At 36.7% G+C, this 26016-nt stretch overlaps 1 protein-coding gene across 4 annotated transcripts in view; it reads left to right on the top strand.

Moving 5' to 3' along the window:
- Positions 1 to 3651: 3651 nt before the first annotated feature.
- The window catches only part of ANKRD31 (ankyrin repeat domain 31), a 119824-nt gene continuing 97459 nt past the window's right edge, over positions 3652 to 26016 (top strand). For 2 of the 4 annotated variants that reach the window (XM_036020425.1, XM_028517576.2), the window contains exons 1-4: positions 3652 to 4049; positions 13272 to 13345; positions 17321 to 17379; positions 23107 to 23147. In XM_036020425.1, coding sequence (XP_035876318.1) covers positions 3910 to 4049; positions 13272 to 13345; positions 17321 to 17379; positions 23107 to 23147 — 314 coding nt within the window. In that variant the 5' untranslated portion in view covers positions 3652 to 3909. The remainder of the gene's footprint in view (positions 4050 to 13271; positions 13346 to 17320; positions 17380 to 23106; positions 23148 to 26016) is intronic. The other 2 variants (XM_036020427.1, XM_036020426.1) reach the window with 2 other exon arrangements.

Here is a 26016-nt window from a genome sequence, read left to right as displayed (position 1 = left end):
AGAGAGAGCATGGCCTAGCCAGAATTGTGAAATAATAAATTTCTGTTATTTTAAGCCACCCAGTGTGTGATAATTTGTATGGCAGCCCTAGGAAACTAACATAAACACTAACCATAAAATAAAAAATTAATAAACTGGACATCATCCTTTTTGCTGATCAAAAAAATCACTAAGAAAATGAGTACACAAACCAGAAACTAATAAAAAATATTTATAATACATATATCTGACACAGCCTCATATCCAGAATATGTAAAGGACTCCTACTAATCAACAACAGAAACATAAAGAGCCCAGTTGAAAAGTGGGGAAAAAATCTTGGATACTTCATAAAAGATATACAAAGAGCCAAAAAGCACACAGAAGTCTGGCATCATTAGCCAGTAGGATGAGATACTATTTCATACCCACCAGAATGGTTAACACATTAAAGATTGACAATATCAAATGTTTGTGAAGATATGAAGCAAATGGAGCTTCCATACATTGCTGGTGGGAGTGATACTCCTTTTAGAGTACTGAAAATCAGCTTTTTATAAAGTAAAACATACATCCACCATGTGACCCAGCAGTTTCTTCTTTAGATATTTACCTAAGAGAAATGAAAACATGCATCCACAAAAACACTTCAACTAGAGTGTTTATGACAGCCTTTTTTATAATAGCCTCCAAACTGGACAGAACTCAAATGTCTATCAACAGGAAAATTGACTAAGCAAAGCTGGTATGTTTATACAATGAAATAGTACTTAGCAACAAAGAGGAATGAATTGATACAGTGACATGGGTTAATCTGAAAAACTTGTATCAGTAAAAGAAGGCAGTTTAAAAAGATGCATACAGTATGATTCCAGTGGTGATTGAAAAACTACTTTACATGATAAAAAAAATCAGAAAATGTTTGCTAGGGGTAAATATTGAGGAAAGGCAGGAAAGATGGAAATTATCTTGTTTTAAGTGGTGGTTACACACACACACACACACACACACATACACAACATGAAATCTGTCTGTGAAAAGTCCAACCATTGTTAATATAATGGGATGGTTTGAACAACATTGATGTAACCTGGCAGCCAAGGAGAGTGGACTGGAATGCATGTGCATGAACAATGATAACCTCACTGTACTAAGTGGGTGTGGTAGACACTGTTGAGTAAGCAGTGTACTGTGTGGCCATTCCATTCAAAATGACTGAACAAGTAGAACAATGAATCTGCATCAGATATTGCATTAAGCTTGAACAGTCCTCTGCTGGGAACTACTGGATGACTCAGAAGGCTGCAGCTATGGGGAACTGGTGATTGGCAACTTCATCACAACAATACACCCACTCATATGCATCACGTCTCGTGCAGAGATTTTTGGTGAAACATCAAATCACCCAGGTGACTGAGCCCCAAAACAAATCTGTAGGCCCAGATTTGGCGACCTGCAACTTCTGGCCTTTCCCAAAACAAAAATCACCTTTTAAAGGGAAGAGATTTCAGACCATTGATGAGATTCAGGGAAATATGACAGGGCAGCTGATGGAGATTGGGAGAACTGTGTGAGATCCCAAGGTTCCTACTCTGAAGGGGACTGAGATGTCATTGTCCTACGTGCAATGTTTCCTATATTTTGTATCTTCAATAATGTTTCTATTTTTCATAGTACATGGCTGGATACTTTCTGGACAGACCTCACATATATTCAAAATTATCGAATTGTATTTACTACATTAAAATTCTGATTAATCTCGGTGGCTAGGATTTTTGTGTCTTTTTTTTCTACATTGACATAACTGCTAATACATTAGCCTAAACATGTTCAGAACGCCATTTTAGTTGTGCATAAAGATGATCCCATTACCATGTGTAAATCTAGCAATCCCATCAGTCCCAAATCAATTTAAATTTGTATTTTTATTATGTATTTATTTATGTAAATTATACATTAGTGATTTGAGGTACTGCTTGTACATTACCTTTTCTCCACCTATAGCTCCCATTTTAAGGGCCCTTCCTTTATTGGCCCTGCCATCTAATGGATGAGGCAGACAATAAACAAGTATATGAATGAATGAAATAATTCAGAGAGTGATGTGCGCCTGAAAGGAAAAAAACAGGTTGCTGAGATAGAGAACACAGTTAAAAGATGGCCTCTCTGAGGAGGTGATGTTTGACCTTAGACCTAAAGCGTGAACATCAGTGCAAACGCTCTGAGACATCCTAGAAGAACAAGAAGGAGGCCTATGTGCCTGGAGTTGGGGAGAAACAGGAGAGTGATATGAAATGAAGCTTAAGCACTAGAAAGTAGAATGTACACACTGAATGTAATCAGACTTGTTTAAAAGAGTGGATTTTGGAAAACAAGTCTTACTGGTTATACGATACATATTGCTTTTTAATTAAAAAGATTTCCTGCCTATAGCTTCAAATCATTTATATACCCTCAAGGTTATTTTAGATCCCAGAATTGTGAGAGACGAGACTTTCATAGAAGATCTGAATTATCATAAATATCACACAACATGAACCTCCGATAGTATTATTTAGATTTTCCATCTAAATAATATCCCCCAAATAGTTATATAAAGTGTTTTACCAAATATTCTATAAGTATTTTAAAATACCTTTCCCCAAAAGACCCTCCATTTTCTCAAAAATGTAAACATTCTTTTAAAAAAAAAATATGACCTAAGTAGTAAAATGGTAATAATAATGGTAAAACCGCTTCATGTGTTTAAGAGTAGTGAATGAGGGAGTCAGCCCCAGTTCCACCCATTTTCTCACAAATCTTTAAAGACCCAATATGTGCTAGACACTGGGGATTCCAAGGCGAATATTATATAAACACTTGTTATATCCATAAGAGGTTCTGTCTTATCCTGAATCTTTCTCTCATATGGCAGGTGGAGCTCACTTGGCTTTGTTTTCAACAGTTTCAATTAAAAACTTCCAAACAGATTGAAATTAGACAAATACACAAAGACTTAGAGATTCATTTAAAAATAATAATTGGCTAGGCACCACTATTATTCTAAAAATTAATACATAGGGAAAAGAAAGCATTTATCCTGCCTTTCCTACACAATTTATATTACAGAGTGACCGAAGAGTTGAAGTTAAAATACAAATACTACAATACACCTCAAATGGATTGGTTGATGACCTAAAAACTTCTGACAAATGTTCTTGTTTTGCCTACCTCAGATTACAGTTGGGGAAGGGATGTCACAGGGATTAAGGACAAAAGCAGTTTTTCGTGGACTGCAAAAACACTTTGGGGTCTCAGGTAACACCCTGGCTTCCGAATGTCGGATTCCGAGCCGGGGTGCTGGGTCCCGCAGGAGCTGGCGGTTATTTCCGGGTCTGGGTCTCCAGCATCTGGTGCGCCGCAAGAGCTCTGACCCGGGACTCCCTCCCTGCCGAAGGCTCTAAGAGAGGCCGGCGGTGTGTCCTCCGCACTTCCGCTTTTCTGGTCCTCGGGGCCCCACACTGCCGAGCCTTCTGAGAAGATGCAAGTGATCTCCTAAAGCAGCGCTACCGCGAGCCACACCCAACACGACCCGGAAAGCCAAAGCGGGGGGGGGGGGGGGGGGTGGGGCGCGCGGCCGGCGACGTCCGGCGGCGACTCAGGCCCCGCCTAGGGAGTTGTGGGGGCGGGGGCGGGCCTCTACCAGCGCGCGACTATGGCGCAGCTCGCGGCTCCCCCTGCCGGCGACGGCGTGCATCGTCGTGCGGCGAGACCTGTGTGCGGCGAGGCCGCCGTGTGGGGCCGCCTACTCAACGACGACCTTCGAGGTCCACTACCCCTTCAGCTCCCAGTGTAACGTCGGGCCTTTGCTGCGAATTTTATTTTTAACTCACAACTTATTCCAGCGCTCAGAGCGTTTTGTTTGTTTTCGCGCCAAGGGGAGAGTTAGAGATGGAGAATAGGAAGATAGCCACGTGTGACGTGAAGATGGAGGAAGGCGCCCAGGCTTCAGACTGGGACAGCGATGAAACTGTGATCGAGGGGTCGGTGACAGAGAGTGACCTGGAAGAAGAGGAGCTGCCCTGGAGAAGGTGATCACCGTTACCGCTGGGAGAAAGTGACCACCGTTAGGCCTGGACATAGGCATCAGTGGCCCTCTCAGATATGCGTAGAAATTATTACCGGTCTAACGTAGATCTTGTGAGGCAGCCAGGCCCAAGCTAAGAACTTGTAAATAAACAAGGCCGCAAACCCTCAGTTTAGGACAAAATGAGCTTTATAGTAGCTGGCTTTATGACATTAAAAAAAAAAAAAAAGCCTTTACCCATAGCCTGGGTATGCACATCTTTTTGGATGGACCAAAACGTGTTGTTAGGTCTAACTCAAGTGCATCTTGTTTCAGACAGCTTGTAACTCAGGTCTAGGAGATGGCCTGCCTTTGAGAAACCTGCAGGCCAGGAAGGACACGTAAAGAGATAATGTCAATGTAATGTGGGGAGTCCAGGCATGGAAGTGTGCCCAGGCTGGCTTAGCACAGAAGGTCTTTTATCCCAACCTGGGTGGCCTTCAGAGTTTGTTAGGGTCGACTTCTGAGTAGAGCCTTGAAGATGGGTTGGAAATTAGCCAGGCGAGGAACAGGTACTCTAGGCCTAGGGAATTGCGTGGGTAAAGGTGTAGCTGTGGAACATACTGTGATACCTGTGTTGAACATACGGTTTAAGTCTTAAGTAAGTGAAGTGCTAAATGACGAGATGGGGAGGGGTGAAAGATGGGCCTGGAGAGGAACGTAGGGAGAGGTCTTGTAGGGCCTCCTGTGTCCTGCTTTTGTCTAGGTAGGGTGCTTGTGAGGTATTAAGTGGAGGAGCAGCATAACTAGGTTTTTGTTCATTTTAGCATGCCCTAGGCTAGACTTTTCAAATTTTAATGCCCTTATAAATCACTGTAGAATCCTGTTAAAATGTGGGTTCCAATTCAGGAGTTCTGTGGTGAGGTTTGCGATTTGGCATTTCTAGCAAGTTCCAGGTTAAAGTTCAGAGAAAGGGTCACCTTTCGCAAAGCAAGGCTACAGAGGTTAGTTTTGGGATCAGAGTAGTGGCAGACTGGGATGATGAAAGCTCAGCTAGGAAGACACAATGTGAATGGAGGGAAAAGGGAAAACTTGAGAAATCTTTAGAAAGTATATTTGGCAAGAGATGGTGGTTAATTAAATATAGAGGATGATACCCAGGTTTCTGGCATAGTTATGTATGTATGCGTATACAGTAATATTTGCTCTAGTTGGTGTCCAGGGAACATTTTGACTAATACGTGGAATCTTATAACAAACACCACAGTCAAGGTCCAGAACAGTAGTTTCATCACGCAAAAAAAAACTCCCTTGTGCTGCCTCTTGGTAGTCAAGCCCCCCCCCAATTTAAATAATTGTTTCTATATTTGTATATATTATCTTTGGTTCTTAGCAGTTTGATTATATGATCTGTCTGGGCATGATTTTCTTTGTGTTTTTCCTGTTTAGGGTGCACTGATCTTGAATCTACAAATGTATGTCTTTCACCAAACTTGGAAAGTTTTTGGTCATAATTTCTTCGTATATATTTTTTCTGTACCAATTTCTTCTTCTGGGACATAAAATGACATAAGTGTTTGACTTTTTGATATGGCCTCCCAGATACCTAAGGCTTTATTAATTATTTTAATTCTTCAGACTGTATAATTTCTATTTCTCTGTCTTCAGGTTTACTTACTCTGTCCTTGGTCATCTCCATTCTGTTGTTGACCCCATCCAGTGAAATTTGCATTTCCATCTGATTCTCTTATACTTTTTATTTCTCTACTGAGAACAATGTTTTCATCCATTTGATGCATATTCAACTTTATCTCAAAAATAATGATTATAAAAGCTGCTTTAAAGTCTTTGTAATTGCAACATTTGAGGGGGCGGGAGACATCTGTTAATTATATTTTCTCTGAAGAATTACTCAGGTTTTCCTATTCTTTGCATGTTGAATTATTCTGGATTATATCCTATATATTTTGAATATTATGTTCTTGGATTTTGGTTTTTGTTTGTTTTGACAGGCAGTCAATCTGACTAGGTTCTGACTGCACATTCTGTTTTGCCTTCTGTAGGTGGTGGTTATATCAATCCATTTTCAGAGCCCTGCCTATGCTGATAGATCTCTTTGACTCGTGTGCCACTCAGGAGTTAATCTGGAATGTGGGCAGTAGTTATTATCATTGTTCAGTTCTCTAAGCCTTTGTTATGCTTCTTTGAATCTGCCGTGCATGTGGACAGCTCAGGGTTGATCCTGGGACTTAGTGTTGGATCATATACAGAGTTAGATTATTCCCCTTTGGTGCTGTCTGTTCTCCAGGATTCTCATGCACCCTTTCCTCTCTCTACCCACATGCTGGTTCATGTGACCAGAAAGGCAGATTTCTCTAAGAGTGTTAGCCTTCTCACTGTGGAGCAGGTACCCACAATGGGGGCCGGTACCTTCAGGGCAAAGTGATAAGGCAGAGAAAAAAATAAAAGAGATTTTCTCCATACTGTTCCGTGTGTAGGTATGGTTACTCTAGCTAGAGAGGCAGGTTTTCTCTTGGGTTTTAAGTGCCCAAGCTTCCACAGTTGGTAGCAGTATAGCTCTGAGGCCAAAGAGAGAAAACTAATAAAGAAAACCCAGGATTTCCCCCCACACTTTCTGGCATTCAGGGCTTCCTTTCCTAGTCTTCTGGATAGAGATAGAAAGTTTCTTCTGGAGTTTTTGCTCTCTGTATTCACTGTACAGTTCTGGAATTAGACCTTGGATTAAAGCTATAGGCCAAAAACCAAACAAAACAAACTTGAAACTCAGTAATACAAGATGGTTTTATAAATTTTTACTTCAGTCACCAATCTACCTTTTATCAGTTACTCAGGTAGCTTTTAAAAACTTTCCTACCAGTTTTTAGTTGTAATGAGTGGAGAAATAAGCTCAGTCTGTCTTGGCTGGCCAATCTTTTGGTTTTCCCTCTGATTTATTTTAAAATGCTTCTTTGCAATGCCATAGAAACATCATTCTTTCAGACCTCATAAACTGAGTTTAAAAATTAGTGCTCTTTTTATTGGAGCTGTTATTGCCATTGCTGGTTTTTTGGTTTTTGGTTTTTGGTTTTGCTTCCTTCCCCCCTTTATCCTCTTTGATTACTTGTATGCAGTGCATTCTGGCTGTTTTTCATGTACAAGCTTCCAATTTAGATGGGAATGAGGAGAACATCTGGTAGAGCAGAGATCCCCAACAGGTAAAACATGATACAGTTTCACATCACTAAGTAATCCTTAAATGTTACAACTATCCAAGGTCATTTTGCTAAGCACTGAGAAAGGGTTTGGTAACCTTTGGGACTAGAAAAGGCAAGGCTGTCAAAGAATCAGGATGCCAGGATCTCACTCTTTGAGAGCCTGGACTTGGTCCTAGCCCCACCTCTGGAAACAGTGTCCTAAAATGCATCCAGTCCTTTTTTGTGGCTCAGTAGGTGTGCTACTAATCTCTAAATAGTCAGGTTGCTGATGATAAGGCTTTGTTTGCTTGTAATTTGTTTTCTAAGTGGCAAGACTCTTTTTTTAAAATTATGTGTCATTGGGAACTTTTAATCCTTATTTTCTGTTTCAGCCTCTGGTAATATTAACAAACTGTTCAATACCATTGAGGGATGTATCTCAAATACTATTCAGCACATTTAAACAGAACCACCTTCTAAAACAGTTCATTGTTACATGGATTTGTGCATTTGTTCAGGTCAAATCATGTACTCTGAACATTATAATTGCATGTAGTAAAAGGCTAATTCAGCATAATTACTCTGTAAGGTGGGTGTTAATTCTAACACTGATTGCATGTGAATTGTCTAGATAGAATATACTCACCTTATAATTCCATTTTAATATTGAAGATGGAAGAAAACAAGCAACATTTTTGGCATATTATACTTTATTATTTCAGGAAAAGTAAAAATGCAACTAAAATGCAAAAAAAAGATTTGTGCAGTATATGGAGGAGGTGGTGTGACTGATCGGAGGTGTCAGAAGTGGTTTGCAAAGATTTGTGCTGGAGATTTTTCACTGGACACTCCCAGTAGACCAGTGAAATTGAAGCAGTCAAAATTGAGACATTAATTGAGAACAATTAACATTCCATCATGCAGGAAATAGCTGAAATTCTCAAAATATCCAAATCAATATTGGTGAAAATGAAGAAGGTGTCTTTTATTTTATAGAAAAAACTAAAAGGACTTTTTGGCCAACCCACAGATTATTAGATACCAGTCATATTAGATTAGGTTCCCACCCTTATAATTTCATTTAACTTTAATTGCCTCATTTTAAGGCCCTGTTTCCATGTGTAGTCACATTGGGGGTTAAGGCTACAACATAGGAATATGGGGGGAGGGACACAATTTAGTCAATAACAAGTGATTTCAGGTCAAACAACACCTGAGCCACTTTAACCAGGCTCCCACTAGCTAAAAATGGGGCAGTTTGAGCATTGATAAGAACAGTAACAGCAGTAGATTTAAATCTATGAGTTTGCAATGGTTTTTAAAAACTTATTTCAATATTCTGAAAACCAATAAGGAAAGAGAAAGAAACAGACATTAATCTTGCCTTTCCTTTGCAAACTGTACCTAAGTTATCTGACTGAGTTAGCATGGCTTGATGGAAAGTAATTGTATAGTTGATGAGCAAAAATTTTTTAAAAGTATGTATCTCTATTAATCATTGAAGACAGTGATAAAGAAGAATATTGCTATTTTATATAATCCCAATAATGAATGTCCTAGGCAGTGGTTATCAGTGGTCACTAACATGACAAAATGAGTTACAACCATTTTGTTGAGCAAGCAGCATGTTGCCTATCACCAGGAGTGGAATCCAGACACCTCTGTCCACTGCATTTTGGTATCAGCGTCACCAATGCAAACACAGTGCAGTAAAGCACTGGCCAGAACAACACTTTATCATAGAGAAGAAACAGAGCAAGATTAGCTTCAATAGTGGACATTGGTCCCCCAAGGCTAGCAGCTGATGATGCAGAGCCATCGGCTTGCACACTCCCCTCTTGTGCCACAGAATGAAGAACTTCATCCTCTCCTCACAGGAGACAGATATAGTAGTGGGGTTGGCTAGATGCAATATGACACTTAAATAGAGCAAAGGAGTACAAATTCTGTCTGAAACAGTGAAAGGCATTCCCACACAAGGTAATAGGTCCAGCACAGCCTGGGGGAGGACTCTTTATCTCTTGTTAAGAAAGTGTTCCTGGCCCAAGGTGGTTGATAGCATACACAAGACTGCCTTTCCCAACACACACCATTTTTTTTAATCTCCTATAGAAAGTACACATATGCTTCTCCAAGTGGTACCTGAATAAGATGAATAAGCAGTTTACAGGAAATATACAGGACAGAGGACCATGTTAATTGACATGCAATCAGTAAATCCAAAATATAGAAAACCCTACAGGAAAAACAACCCAGTTTCCTAAAACAAATAAATTGCAAAGGAGTCAGGGAGATTGGGGGTATTTTGTAGATTTAAGAAGAGACTTAAGAGACATAGCAACTAAATTCAATGTGTATACCTTGTTTGGATCCTGATTGAACAAAATAACTATAAATAGAGACAGTTGGGGAAATGTGACTACCATCTGTTTATTAGTTTTTCATTGCTGTGTAACAACTTCAAAACTTGGCATCTTAAAACAATAAGCATTTGCCTTCTTGGTTTCTGAGGGTCAGGAATCCAGGAGTTGCTTAAGTCATGCTCAGAGACTTCCAAGGGTGCATTCATCTCAAGGCTGCCTGAGAAGGATCCACTTTCTATATGGTGGTTTCAAGAATCAGTACCTTTCTGGCCTTAGTTCACCTCTGTTAGTTGGAGGCCTCTTTTACCTTCTTGCCACAGAGGCTTCTCCACATGGTGAAGGGCATTTCACAACATGGTGAGCCAGCCTCCATGAGAGGGAAGAAGTAAGAGATTGGGAGAGGGAGACAAGATGGAAGCCATTGTCTTTTTGTAACCTAATCTCAGAAATAACATTCCAACATATTAACAGTGGTATGACTAAGAATTATAGCAAGTTTAGATATTATCAAAATGACAGTTAAAGGTTTCATATTTTTATGGCCAAGTTGTATTCCATTGTATGTATGTGCCACCACTTTTTCATCCACTCATCTATTGATGGGCACTTGGCAGGTTTTCAGATCTTGGCTACTGTAAATAACACTATAGTGAACCCAGAGTGCATATATCCTTTCAAATTAATGTTTCATGTTTCTTCAGATAAATCCTCAGAAGTGAAATCGCTGGGTCATAAGGCAGTTCCATTTTTAATTTTTTGAAGAAATTTCATGATGTTTTCCATAGTGGCTGCACCAATCTGCCTTCCCACCAACAGTGCATGAGGGTTCCCTTTTCTTTACATCTTCACCAACACCTATCATTTGTGGATTTATTTTATTTCATTTTTATTTTATTTTATTGATTATGCTGTTACAGTTGTCCTATTTTTCTCCCCTGTATTCCCTTCCACTCTGCACCCACATCTCTCCAACACCTCTACCACCCTTAGTTCATGTCCATGGGTCATGCATATTAAGTTCTTTGGCTTCTCTATTTCCTATACTATTCTTAACCTCCCCCTGTCTATTTTGTACCTACTAATTATGCTTCTTAATCCCTGTACCTTTCCTCCCATTCTCCCCCTCGCCACTGATAGCCCTCCAGGTGATCTCCATTTCTGTGATTCTGTTCCTATTCTAGTTGTTTACTTAGTTTGTTTTTGTTTTTACTCTTTTAGGTTCAGTTGATAATTATGAGTTTGTTGCCATTTTACTCTTCATAGTTTTGGTCTTCTGTTTTTTAGGTAAGTCATTTTAACAATTCATACAGTGAGGGCGTGGTGATGATAAACTCCTTTAACTTGACCTTATCTGGGAAGCACTTATCTGTCCTCCCATTGTAAATGAAAGCTTTGCTGGATAGAGTCATCTTGGATGTAGGTCTTTGCCTTTCATGACTTTGAATACTTCTTTCCAGCCTCTTCTTGCCTGTAAGGTTTCTTTTGAGAAATCAGCTGATAGTCTTCTGGGAACTCCTTTGTAGGTAACTGTCTCCTTTTCTCTTGATTCTTTTAGGATTCTCTATTTATATTTAATCTTGGGTAACTTAATGATGATGTGCCTTGGTGTGTTCCTCTTTGGGTCCAACTTCTTTGGGACTCTCTGAGTGTCCTGGACTTGCATGTCTAGTTCCTTCATCAGATTGGGGGAGTTTTCCTTCATTATTTTTTCAAATAAGTTTTCAATTTCTTGCTCTTCCTCTTCTCCTTCTGGCACCTCTATGATTTAGATGTTGGAAGGTTTAAAATTGTCCCAGAGGTTCCTAAGCCTCTCCTCATCTTTTTGAATTCTTGTTTCTTCATTCTATCCTGTTTGAATGTTTATTTCTTCCTTTTGTTCCAAATCATTGATTTGAGTCCTGGTTTTCTTCCCTACACTATTGGTTCCCTGTATATTTTTTCTTTATTTCACTTTGTATAGCCTTCACTTCTTCCTTAATTTTGTGTCCACATTCAATCATTTCTGTGAGCATCCTGACTACTAGTGTTTTGAGCTCTGCATCTGATGGGTTGGCTTTCTTGTTGTCACTTAGTTCTTTCTCTGGAGTTTTGATCTATTCTTTCATTTGGGCCATATTTCTTTGTCTTGGTGCACCTGTTACATTGTGAGGAGCAGAGTGTTAGGTACTCGTCAAGGTGGGGCAACCCATGTCACTGCATTGTGGCTACATGTGGGGGAGGGGTCAGAGAGGGGATAATGCCCTCTCTGCTTGGCTCTCACCCTACTTTCAGTCACTTCCCCTGCTACCAAAAGCGAATTGTGCTCTTCTGGTGCTGATTCTTGGGTGGGTGGGTTTGTGTATGTTCTAGGATTCTGTGGGCCTCTTTAACAGACTCTTCTGTGAGACTGGGAGTTTCTCCCACTCCCATAGCCCCTACATGTTTTTACAGTCAGAGATTTTGAGGCTTTATTTCCCTGTGCTGGAACCCTTGGTTGTGTGGTCTGTCTCACTTCCCAGTTGTTCCTCCTGGTTTATCCACACATGAATGTGGGACCGTCTGGTCTGCCAGCCGCCACCTCACCCACCAGGTCCACCAACTGCTGCCTTGCCAAACATTCTCTCCGCCCCTTCTCCACCCCTCCTACCAGTCTGGATGAATGTTTCTTCTTTAACTCCTTGGTTGTTGGGCTTGCATTCAGTTCAATTTTCTGGCAGTTCTGGTAGTTTTTTGTTTTTAAATTGGTTGTTTCCTTCTTTTGGTTGTGTGAGGAGCAAAGTGTATCTACCTACACGTCATCTTGGCTGGAAGCTGTGTTTTATATTTCTCAGGGCATACATACATCAAACTGCTGCTGGGTGACAGCTAGACTGGTTACTAGTTTTGAGCACACAACATTCCTTTTTCCAGGTTCTTAACCACATTATTCCTAAGCACAGATTTTCTGAAAGGAGGCAGAAAAGTAGAGAAGTGACAGTAAGAAGCTAATGAGCCACACTTCATTTTGCTGTAAGGCTCAAAGTGGATTTGTGGATTTATTGATGATAGCCAGTCTGACAAGTATGGTGGTATCTCATTATGGTGTTAATTTTCATTTCTTTGATAATTAGTGATGTTGAGCATCTTTTCATATGTCTATTGGCCATCTGTGTGGCCACTTTGGAGAAGTGTCTGCTCAGATCCTCTGCTCATTTTTTAATTAGATTGTTTGTTGTTGTGACAGCATCATTGGACCTAGAGGGTATTATGCTCAGTGAAATATGTCAGTCAAAGAAAGATAAATACCATATGATTTCACTTATACGTGGAATCGAAAGAACAAAATGAATGAACAAACAAAATTGAAACAGACTTATAGACACAGATGGATGCCAGAGGTGAGGGAGTTTAGGGGACTGGGTAAAAAAGGTGAAGGGATTAAGAAGTATACATTGGTGGTTACAAAATAGTCGTGGGGATATAAAGTAAAGCATAGAGAACATGGTCAATAATATTGCAATAACTATGTGTGGTGCCAGGTAGGCACTGGAAATATGGAGGGGAACACTTTGTAAAGTATGTGATTGTCTAACTAGTAAACCATACACCTGAAACCACTATAAAATAAAACTGATAGTAACTTGTAAAAAAAAAAAACCCTGACAGTTAAATTCTTAATCTTTGTTTAGGAAACATGATAACAATCTGTACCTTCATTTTGGTATTTGAAAGGTTGCTCTTTGATCAAGACACATCTCTTAGATCTGAGTTCAGTCTCCATCCTGATATAAATGGAACATGCAAAGGTGAGGAATAATTCTTTTCACCAATAGTCCCTTTTATTTCCCTGGTGGTGTTATTCCATTACTATCTCCTTTTATATTTAGTCTTGTTCTTTAACTTTACAGAGTTAGTTTCTTTTAGGTATCTGTAATAGACCCTAAAGCCTATTACTATGAGGACAACAATGGGGATCATAACTTCTGGAAGATGTTTGCAGCTCCTAGAGAGGCAACAGAGATATGGAAGTGGTGCTCAGATAACTCTTCTCCCTGCCTCACCACACCCCCAGTTTAACCCTAGAAGCTGCCTATTTGCAAAAGTAAATTGTACTTTTTAATAACCAGTCTGATTCTTTTAGACAAAATTAAGTTTCAAATATCCTTGGTGTATATTTTTATTTATTTTTATTTTATAGTATTATTTTTATTGAAGTATAATTGACACATAACATTTTTAGGTGTACAAAATAATGATTCAATATTTATATATATTGTGAAATGATCACTACAGTAAGTCTAGTTAACATAGTCTATTATATTAATCTAGTTAACCTAGGCACACAATAAGTCTAATTATATATCTCTTTTTAAAAAGTGCCTTTTACCTACCTATAATCCATATTTCCTGAGTCCACTTCTAGATCAACTAAAAAATGCATCTACAAAAGTCTATCACTAATTGTTACTGTTCAAGAAAGATCAGTTATGCAGTAGTTGTTTAAATGGTAGATTATTTCCATTTATTATTTCTTCCTGTGATCATTTTCATTTTGGAGGATGTCTGGAAATAGGTGTAGAATAGAAGAAAATTTTCCTAAACATCATGAAGATCTTTTTGTTGTGATTTACAAAGTTTCTTCAGTGCACACTACCTTACCTGATACCCCAGTGGCAAGTTACAGTTTCATCTTGGAGTGATTTTTCTTACTTGTAATTGGAAAGAACAGTGTAATATTGGTCTCCAGAATGTATTCTTTGATGTGTAAAATGCCACAAGGAAAAAGCTAGAGGTCTGTTTTAATATTCCGGCCAAGTTTTTTCTTTCCTTTTCCAAAAAGATAGACCTTTATTATTTTTGCTAAGTATTTAAAAAGTATAAATATTTAGAAAATACATAATTGTATGGAAAATGAAAGGTGCTATCTAATATTCTTTCCTATAATTCCACTCCCAACAATGCCAGTGTTTAGTATTTGTATATCCTTCTAGATTTTCATATGCCAACATAAACATTTCTTTTCATAATTGTCATTGTACTACATAATATATTTCTTTCCTTGTTATATTGATCTACCTCAACCTTTTAAATTGCTAAATATTATTTTGTATGAGTATACCCTTACTTAATGAATCGATTACCTTTTTGATGTTCCTCAATACTACAACAAATATAAATACTCTAATGCTTATACCTTGCCTAGTTTTTAATTATTTCTTTAGAATAAATAACTAGCTAACATTAGATTTGTCTTTAAAGAATGTATTCTAATTTTAAAGGATCTGACATGTGTCAGATATTGACATATGAGGTCTGTCCAGAAGGTACCCAGCCATGTAATGTGAAAAATAGAGACATTTATTGAAAAAGATGTAAGATACAAGAAACATTGTACACAGGACAATGATGCCTCAGTCCTCTTCAAAGTAGGCCTCTTGGGACCTCACACAGTTCTTCCAATAGCCATCAACTGCCCCTTCATAGTTTCCTGAATCTCACTGATGGTCTGAAATCTCTTCCCTTTCAAAGGTAATTTTAGTTTTGGGAAGAGTCAGAAATTGCAGGTCACCAAATCTGGGCTGTGTCACCTGGGTGATTTGATATTTCGCCAAAAAACTCTGCACAAGACATGATGCATGAGCAGGCACATTGTCATGATGAAGCTGCCAACCGCCAGTTGCCCATAGCTGAGGCCTTCTGAATCATCTAAATAGTTTCCACAGAAGAATGTTCAAGCTTAACACAAAAGCTGATGTACATTTATTGCTCTACTCATACAGTCATTTTGAATGTGATAGCCACACAGTATACATACTCTACACATACTCAATGGCATCTGCTGACCCCACTGACTAGTACAGTGAAGTCATCATTGTTCATGCATGTACATTTTAGTCCACTCTCCTCGACTGCCAGGTTACATCAGTGTCGTGCAAACCATTCTCATTACATTAACAATGTCTGAACTTTTTCTCCATAGACCTCATATACAGCTCCCTAAAAAAGATTGCTTTTTCCTCTCTAGATCCAACACAGGATATATTCAGTCTTTGCAAAACTGGTAAATAAAAAGGATCTGAATATTTTAATTTGCATTTTTGAGAATATACATTTTAATATTGACTATTCATAGGGTTTTTTAATGATTTTCCTTATATATCTCCTAATTTTTCTCATTTTATTATTGATTTATAAGAGCATTTTGCATAATAAAGATAACAAAAGTTTTGTCATATGTGTTGCAAATAGTTGTATGCAGTTTCCAAGTTATATTTTAATGTTATTAATGATATATTTTGTATTGCAGTACTTTTAAGTTTTTATCAATATATAGTAAAATCTCTTGGTCTTTTAGGGTTTATTAGTTTTTTCAAATTTAGAAATAGTTTACCTACCTCAAGACCATAAAGATATTTTCTTTTATCTTTATTTCTACTTATTATATTTATAACTTTTACAAATTATTTTTGAAATATTTTAGCATATAGGGGAACATAGTTCTCTAAATTCATTTTTTCAAATAGTTAACCAACTTTTCGATATTATTTATTGAATACTCATCTCAGTGCCCCTGTATAAAATACCATTATTGTTACATATTAAATTCCTGGGTATATATACTTTTTTTTGTTTCATTGATCTTTTTGAGTATTTCTACTTCTGTTCCATTATTATATTATTTTACCAACTTCAGCATTTAGTACATTTCGATATCTGGTCAGGAAGATATCCTCCCACACAGATTAGCTGGCTATAACATTCATCCTAAACATCTTTGCTACAAACAGCAAGCTCAGTGAAGTATGAAACTATCCACTGTGAACTTATAATTTACCCTCTTCCATCTTTTGTTGGTGAGATTTGCTCTGAACTGGGTGGTTCTCAACAATTCTGATTCCATCAGAATTTCTTCCGAAATCCATGTAATTACTTCTGAAGGACCTACTCCTTTTCCTATGTTGAGTGGCAAGCTGTTTACTAAGTTTTGATTTCTCTGTAATCCATTTTTTCTTTTTTTATAGAATATCTACTTTATTCTTTTTTTAAGATTTTATTTATTTATTTTTAGAGAGGGAAGATTTTATTTATTTATTTTTAGAGGGGGAGAGAGAGAGAGAGAGGAGAGAGAGAAACATCAACGTGTGGTTGCTGGGGGCCGTGGCCTGCAACCCAGGCATGTGCCCTGACTGGGAATTGAAACTGCGACACTTTGGTTCGCAGCCCACGCTCAATCCACTGAGCTACGCCAGCCAGGGCTCTCTGTAATCCATTTTAATCTTCTAATCTATAAAGGATATATTTCCTTTTTTACCATTGCTGCTTCAGATTTTAAAAACTAATCATTTCTTTGGATTCTTGATAGGAACTGGGAAGGGGAGAAAGTTAAAATATGAGCTAAATTTGCCATCTTTCAACAGAAACTTTGAATTTTCTTGAATTATATATTAGCATGGTGGGTTTTTAAAAAGACCTAAAATGAATTTTTAAAAAGAAGTATTCTTTCTAGTGTGATTTAAGTCTGTATAAAAATATATATATAATATATATCCTTTTCATCATTCATCCTGAAAAAGGAAATATCAAGTATTAATTTATTCAATGTAATGTATATGTTTCTTCCTAGTTAATAAGTTAAAAATCATAACACATAAAAGTGACAGGAAATTATAATTTACAAAATGATCTTTAAACACATTTTTACTATCTTTAAATCCTTAGGTCATTGTCAAAGCAGAGCAGTAAAGCTGTTATGAATGACTTATGATTATATCTCATTTTAGGCACACGTTCTCCTGAGATTCAACTTAGGTTCAAGCTCAGAGAGGATCCACAAGAGCAAGTAAGTAAAAAGAAGATGATGCCTGTCCTTAGAGAGGATGCAGTCTTACAGGTGATAAGCATATTGATTAAATATATACTTATTGAAAATTGGAAATGCTATTAAAAGAGTACAAACTACTAATGATTACTTCTTTCGTCTATTATTTTGCTTCTTCTTTCTTCTCATATTCAGTTTTTTTCTCTTTTCTTAGCTAACCATTCTATTTCCTTGCTGCAAATTTGTTGAAAGACAGTTGTTTTAGGAGGAGGTGTTTAATATCTTCCCTTTCCCTCTTTCCTTTTTTTTTCTCTCTTTCTGGTATAGATTTGAAAATGAGAGAAACAGTGTTAAAATAGGTAAAATTGGGATATAATAATTATAGTTTTCATCTGCATTGTATGTCAGAGGTCATTTTAAATTTGTGAAGAGGATACTACTCAATGTGATATATAGTATGGACCACTGAAAGGCATTTCTGTTGTCCTATATATGTGAGTACGTGTTTGTGTATACACACTTATATACACAAATTTTTGTTTCTTTGTTATGTAATCACTTGGGGGAAAGGTAAGGGGTAATTTAGTTAGGACCTTGGCATAAATAAGCTAGCTAACCAGATACCTACAAAGTCTTGAGGAATGGAAAGGAAGATACATTTTAATAGCAGAAATTGACAAAAATTCCAAAGAGTTGACCATGAGGATCTATTTAATATTGTACTTAGGGACGTGTATCACTTGAATGATCTCTGATTAAAAGTAAATGTTAATATCAAATATTTTTTCTTGAAGCTGAAATGTCTATATTTAATTTCTAATCATGAGAAATTAAAAATCAGTTCTGCAATATTTGAGTTAAGAAAAAAGAACATATTTTCCTTTAGTTTCAGTAACTGAAATGGGAGATAATATTTTTAGTTTATTTCAGAAGCATTTGCTACATGAATATTGTAATTCAGAACAGTGATATTGAATGTTTATTATTAGACTCATTTGGATAGCTATTAAAAAATGTATAGACTCTTGGACTGGACTTGAGTGAAACTTAGGAATCTCTGCTTTTTGAAAGCTCTTGAGTAATTTCTGATGATTAACCGTCTTGGAACAGTTGCCTTACAGGACTTTAGGAATTAATGAATGTATATTTCAAAGACTGGACATCAGATAGTAAATCAGCCATTTGCTGGTTCTGGGCTTATAAAATTAAGATAAGAAGGAAAAATGAATTATTTGTCCCTCTTTTTTCACCTTCATGGGAATTCATTGGTAATAAAATAGATACCTCCTTTAACTTCTCCCTGCCCCTCTTTTTTTTTGTCTACAATAAAAGTTAGACCATATAATCAAAGTATTTAAAAATCTATAGTGAATTGTAATATTTAAAAAATTGACATACGTTGCTCTTACAATTTTTACTTTTATTCTATGAAAATATGCCTTTAGGGGGAGGGAAATATTCTTTTCTCCCTCTTGAAAAAACAGACCCCAACATTTTCCCACTGTTATTCTTTATATCCCAACACTCAGAATTCTTATGACATTAGCCTGTGGGGGCTTGTGGTTGTGTAAACCACATATGGAAATCCAGGTGGGCTTCGGCCAAGGAGACAGACTTGAGTCTCTTTCCTTCAGCCTTGACATATGGTCAGCTTGAAATAAAAAGTCCACTCTGGAAGGAAAAAAAAAGAAAACAAACTTTTAGTAATTTAACTATATGAGAAAAACTGATTTTATCAAATAAAGAGATAGAGAGAACAGAAAAGATGCTTTCCCAGAAGTATTTTAAAAGAATAAAATATATTGCTTTATACCTTGACTATAGTTTCTAAATAAATTCTAAGTAATTACTAAATGGATTTCTAAATAAATTCCTCCTTAGTACTCAGATACAACATTGACATTTCAATTCAAAACAGGCTATTTTAGAAATGATGGGCTATTTTAAATAAGGAGAAACTATGTAGAAATAGAGGAACTTCAGTTTGTTATACACCATACTAATTTTTACTTTTTTATTTTTCATTGTTATTCAAGTGCAGTTGTCTCCATTTTACCGGCACTACTCCCCCTCACCCCATCCACCACCACCTCCCATCCCTGATTCCACCACACCTTGGTTTGGTCCATGTGCCCTTAATTTTTAAAAATAAAGGTAGCATCTTTTAAAATATTTCATATTCACCATTTTTGTTGGGTCTTGTTGCAATACCTTATTACTTACAGGTGCTGTAAGGCAAGCAGCTTTTATTTTTTAATTTTTATTTTATTTGAACATTTATTTTCATTGGTATATACAAGGTGAGGAATAGTAGGTTTACAGTTGAGAGTATGTGAAAAATTTATTCTTGTATTATTATTTATTAATTATTGTATTATTTTTCATATGAACAAATGCAAACCTACTTTTACCCCACCCTGTGTAGTACCTTATATTTCTGGCTGACTTTTTTTTTTTTTTTTTTTTTGGCAAGCACCTTTTAAACTTTACATGGAAAACTTATTTTGTTTGGAGAGTTTAGTTTGGAGAACTAATATGTTTGGAGAATAATTTGAGATGTTGGTGTCTATCAAAATTAGGAGGTGCAATGGTTAATTTTATGTGTCAGCTTGGCTGGACCATGGGGTGCCCAGATATTTGATCAGACATTATTCTGGAAATTTCTATGAAGACGTTTTTGCATGAGATCAACATTTAAATCATGGATATGAGTAGAGCAGATTGCCCTCAATAATGTGGGTGGGCCTCATCCAACCAGTTGAAGGCTTTATTAGAACAAAAACACCAGCCTCTATGTGCAAGAGATGATTCTCCAGTAGGTAGCCTTTGGACTTCATCTGCATTATCAGCTTACCTGAGTCTTGAGACTCGTGGCCTGCACTGTACATTTGGACTTGCCAGTCCATAAAACCGATTCCTTATAATAAATCTCTTTCAGTATATATGTGCATATTCTATAGTTTTGTTTCTTTGAAGAACTGTGATTAATGCAAGGGCATCACTGGTCTTATTATCATCAGTTTTTGATCATCTGGAAAATCCTTGTTTAATAGGGAGTAATGATTAATTCATTCTTAGGGATATTTCTGTGGTGGATACCATCCAGCAGTATCCATCTCAGCCGCAGATGTTCATCGAAACACGAGAAAAAATATACACAGAGACAACCAGGTCCTGTGGGGAAATAGGAACAGAAGGGCCACTCTCTCTAGTGGAGAGAGCCCCGACTCCTTTCCCAAGCAGATTTTTATTGAGAATACAGACTTAGTTTGTGGATTCACAGTCTGGCAGAAAAGATCAAAAGAAGTAGGTGACTTACAAAGGTGCAGACAGAACTCCTGCTGTGATTCTGGGCAGAAATTGGAGTTTTAACATATGAAAGGACTACAGGTTCCAAAGGTTTCCTGTCTGTGCCTTTAAATTCCAAGTTAATAACATCTTCCAGCAAACAGATCTCACAGGATCTTGCATATTCTATGTCCTAGGCCTGATTACTCCGGGGGTCTGCCGTTTCTGGTCTGGGCTGCACCATCCCTGCAGGCCTGAGTTAACAGAGAAGACAAAGGCATCCAGGAGTCTTGGATTTCTCACAAGGACTCAGGCTTTGACAAAGCCAAGGGGGAAGGGGTTGATGTCCATCACCCCTTCATATCCACAGCCCTGAGTCTCTTCCCTTAGGGCATTCCCACGTGATCACGTCTGTCTTAGATTCATTCTCTTTCTTAGAGAATTGTTACCCATCATTGACTGCTGATCATGCAAAAGGGAAGCCAGGCATTAGAACAGGCAGCATTCATGCCAGGGAAATAAGTTTTGTCTCCTTAGTGACTCCTGGTCTGGAGGTCTTTCAGCCTAAGTCACGGGGGGTTACAGCTCCCTGAGACCAGGCAGGGTGGTCCCCAACATATTTCCAGCACACTGCTTCTTCTAACTTCTGCTCTCTGAAATGTGGTACTCTTTATCTGAGTGGTGTGAATCCAGGTTGAATATCACTTTTCTTCTTTTACCTTCCATCCTTACCCATATGTAAAGGTGAAAGCAGTTAAAATGAACATTAATGAGAGCCCTGAAGGAAATGAACAACCACAGGCTTGTTTGTTGATCATATAATAGAAGAAGGATTGTGGTTGGCAAGTCCAGAGCTCATGGGGAGATTTATATGTATACATAGTACCTGTTTTATTATATATCTAGCTGACATATGTGTGTGTATCAGTCTTTTTAAGCCCCAGTATGCAGGTAACATTCTTTCTTACTAGCTACCTCTCTGGGGCATAAATTGCTGGACCATCTAAATGCAGGATGATCAGAATTCTTGCTTATTGCTGGTGGGCATTTTAGAATGGGTCCAGTCTCTATGGAAAATGTATGGTGACTCCTCAAAAAATTACACATAGAATTACCATGTGATCCAGAAATTCCACTTCTGGGTTTACGAGGTCTGTCAGAAAAAAGTTCAACCATTGTTAATATAATGAGGATGGTTCGAACAACATCAATATAACCTGGCAGCCAAGGAGAGAGGACTGGAATGCACATGTGTGAACAATGACGACTTCACTGTATTAGTGGGGGCACTGGATGCCATTGAGTGAGTATGTGTACTGTGTAGCCATCACATTCAAAATGACTGGGCAAGTAGAACAATGAATCTGCATCAGATTTTGCATTAAGCTTGAACATTCTTCTGCGGAAACTATTAGATGATTCAGAAGGCTGCAGCTATGGACATCTCGTGACTGGGACCTTCACCATGACAGTGCACTTGCTCATGCATCATGTCTCGTGCAGAGTTTTTTGGCAAAACATAAAATCACCCAGGTGACTCAGCCCCACTACAAATCTGTAGGCCCAGATTTGGCAACCTGCAACTTCTGGCCTTTCCCAAAACAAAAGTCACCTTTGAAAGGGAAGAGATTTCAGACCATTGATAAAATTCAGGAAAATACAATGGGGCAGTTGATGGCTATTGGAAGAACTGTGTGAGGTCCCAAAGGTGCCAGCTTTGAAGGGGACTGAGTCATTATTGTCCTGTGTACAATGTTTCTTGTATCTGGTATCTTCTTCAATAAATGTCTCTTATTTCTCATACTATATGGCTGAATACTTTCTGGACAGACCTTTGTGTACCTAATATAAATGGAAACAGGGACTTGAAAATATATTTGTTTACCCATATTCATAGAAGCATTATTTACAACAGCCAAAAGGTGGAAGTAACCTAAGTGTCTACTGACAGAAGAGTGGTTAAACAAAATGTGGTAGATACAATGGAATATTCTTCAGCCTTAAAAAGGAAGTAAATACAGGTACATGCTGCAACATGGATGAACCTTGACTACATTCTACTAAGTGAAATAAACCAGTCATAAGAGGACAAATATAGTATAATTTTTTAATAAGATACTTAGAGCCAGAAAGTAGAAGGGTAGATATTGAATGTTGGGAGAGGGGTGAGTGCACAATTAGTGTTTAATTGGTATGTAGCTTTGGTTAGGGAATATGGACAGATTCTGGAGATGGATGGTGGTGATGAGTGTACATCATTGTAAATGTGTACCATACCATAGAACTGTTTGTGGTTAAAATGGTAAATTTTATGTATGTTTTACCACAAAAAATGCTAAGTTTTAAAAAAGATGCTAAGAGAGATTACCATTTGAACTACCTCAAATGTTAAAGTTTTAGTGTGTTGTGTTGGGTTAGCATTCATCAGTTGGAAAAAAATCTACTATTTTTTTTTTCTAGGAACCTCAAGATGAAATGGAACAAAGTCAAGTTCTATTACAGTAAGCATTCTAATTTTTGGATTTTTATTTTTTGCACATCTGAAATGAATCTTCATTTTCTTAAGAGTTTTGGAATTATGTTTTTGAAAAATTACCCCTTTATAAGCAACATAAATCTATAGTATTTTACAAACATTCTCAATAAGTTTTATTTCACAAGAGAGATTGATCAGATTAAGTTGATTCTGTGTATTAATATTATTAAAAAATTTAAAGCATAGCATGAAATAAGAATTTGTAGAGCTTATTGAAATTGGACTTCATACAACTATTGTACTTGAGGAGACTTTATCCTTTCAGTTCTTTTAAAACAATGATTTGCAAAATATGGTCTATGAGCCCCCTAGGAATCTTTGAGACTCTTTCCTGAGGGTATGTATGTAAGGTCAAAATTATTTTCATAATACATACCAACACGTGATTACCTATTTCATGGTATTGACATTTGCACTTACAGTGCTAAAAGCAAATGGGTAAGATTCTGGAGCCTTAGATAGGAGTCAGGACAGTGGCACCAAATAGCACTAGTAGTCACTGTGTTTTTCACTGCCATGTACTAGCAGTTAAAGAAAAAATAGTTTCACTTAATGCATTTGTTGAAGTAGAAAAGTTATTAGTTTTATTAAATCTAATGAAGTGGGAAGTATGCTTAAAGTACTTTTGTGCATACCGAAGTGTTATGGTTGTATACAGGACAACACTTGTTTGAGTTGTAAGCATTGTATGAAAACTAGCCTCACTTTATTTATTAAATTGAAAAAAATGATAACAGACAAACTAGTATTCACACTTGGGTATATGGCAGACATTTTCTTGAAAATGAATGAAGTAAGCCAGTTACTTCAAGGAAAATAGCTAATAGTTTTTGTTGCCAATGAAAATATTCAGGCTTTCAACAGAAAATTAGAGTTTAGAAAAACCTGTTTATCACTTTGACTTTAGTGGCTTTCTAATACTTAAATTTTTCTGGTGAGATCAGTGGTAATATTTTCTGAGGGTGATATTTTTGATATTTTATAACTGAGATATACATAAATTTACTATAATTTCAGTATTTTTTAAAAGACCAGTGCATGTTGCCACAAAATCAGGCCCAGATAAAAGATCTGTTCAAGGTGCAAGTAGATCAAAGGGTTGTAATGTAACAGGATACAAAAAGTTCATTGACTTTTCATTTCAGATTTTACATTTTCAATAACCTTTATGGAAGTTACTGCTTTGAGAGTTTTGGTGGGATATCAAAAAAGAATATCTACAATTATCCAAAAAGGCTACTAAAGAACTATTTTCTTTTCCAAGTGCATATCTTTGTTAGACCAGATTTCCATTATATATGTCAAACAAAATATGTGGCAAAAGATCAAAAGCAGTGGCACATATGAGATGATAGCTGTCTTCTATTAAGCCATGAAGAGATTTGTAAAAATATGAAACATTTTGAAAATATAGTAATTTTGATAAAATATATTAGTGTGTTACTAAATTATTATTGTTACTTTTAAATTGATTATTTAAAATTTTTCTCCATTTTAATTTCTAATATGTAAATGTATAAATATAAGCCACACAAACAAAAACTTTTTAAGAGTACAAAGGAGTCCAAAATCAAAAGGTTTGAGAATTGCTGTTTTAAAAAGACCCTTTTACTGGTTATATCAGCAATATAAATTCATCTGTAGAATAGAAAAAAGAAAAGACTAAGGAAGACTAACAAAGCATCCATAATCTCACTGCCTGGGGAGAATCATTGTTAACATTTTGTTACATTTGGTTTTAGGCTTTCTGTATATTTTTGTTTTTGTTCATATTTTCTACAAAATCAGGATCATTCTGCAGATAATTTTATTTCTTGTTTTTAAGTATTAAGTAATGGTTTATCATAATTATTTTCTTTATAAACATGGATTTTAACGGCCTCATGTTTTACTGTATAACCTGATTATACTGTAATTTATTTAATCATTCTCTGTCAGACTTGTACACTGTTTGCAGTTTTGCCTAATATAAATAATTATTTTAATAATTTAGATGAAAATTTGCTGTATTTTTAGACTTATGCCTTAAATTCTCCTTTCTCATTAAGGAAAAAATCTGTTACTGACTCAAACTATGATTTTATTTTGTTGTCAATCAGCTTATTCTAAAAAAATTACCATGGTTAGGGGGAAAAAACAACATTCAGTTCTGTTTGCCTCATAGCAAATTATTTTACATGAGCAGTTGTCTTTCCAAGATAGCATATATTGGTTACATCTATTTTTAGAAAGGAGAGAATGTTCAATTTATTATTCTTGCTTAGGATTGAAGTAAATATGCCTGGTGCATAACAACTCTTAAACCAACTGAAAATAGAGGCTTTTCTTTTTTGTAAAGGAAGATATCTTGATTGCATTTGTGTAGTACATTAAACTGAGAAAAAGTTAACTGATTGATTTTCTTCAATGAACTTTTAATATCTTAAGGCAGATGATCAAATTGCAGATTAGGCATGACTCTTATTTTGCCTTCACAGCCTCCCCTTCAATATTTCCTGCCTTTGCCTACTGTGAAATACAAGAATGATAATGTCATTAGTTACTTTCACTTACATCTTCAACTATAATGACAAACTTTCAAAGTAGTTGAAGATTTAGATAGCCAAACTATGTCAGAGCAAACTTTTTTCCTGACCCCACCACACATATTTGGCAGATAGTCATCTCCAAAGTTACTTTCAGAACTAATGTGGTTAAGCATGTTTATACCCCTGAAGTTCATCCATTCATTTTTAAGCCGCATCCTTCATTTTTGCAACCACTTGAAATAATGTTAACAAATTGGTAGTAATTGTAAAAGTAATTAGAATGATGTAGCAATAAAAACAACTTAT

This window comes from Phyllostomus discolor, chromosome 3 (assembly GCF_004126475.2).
Source record: "Phyllostomus discolor isolate MPI-MPIP mPhyDis1 chromosome 3, mPhyDis1.pri.v3, whole genome shotgun sequence".
Taxonomy (NCBI): domain Eukaryota; kingdom Metazoa; phylum Chordata; class Mammalia; order Chiroptera; family Phyllostomidae; genus Phyllostomus; species Phyllostomus discolor.
This window is presented reverse-complemented; position numbering and strand designations above follow the sequence as displayed.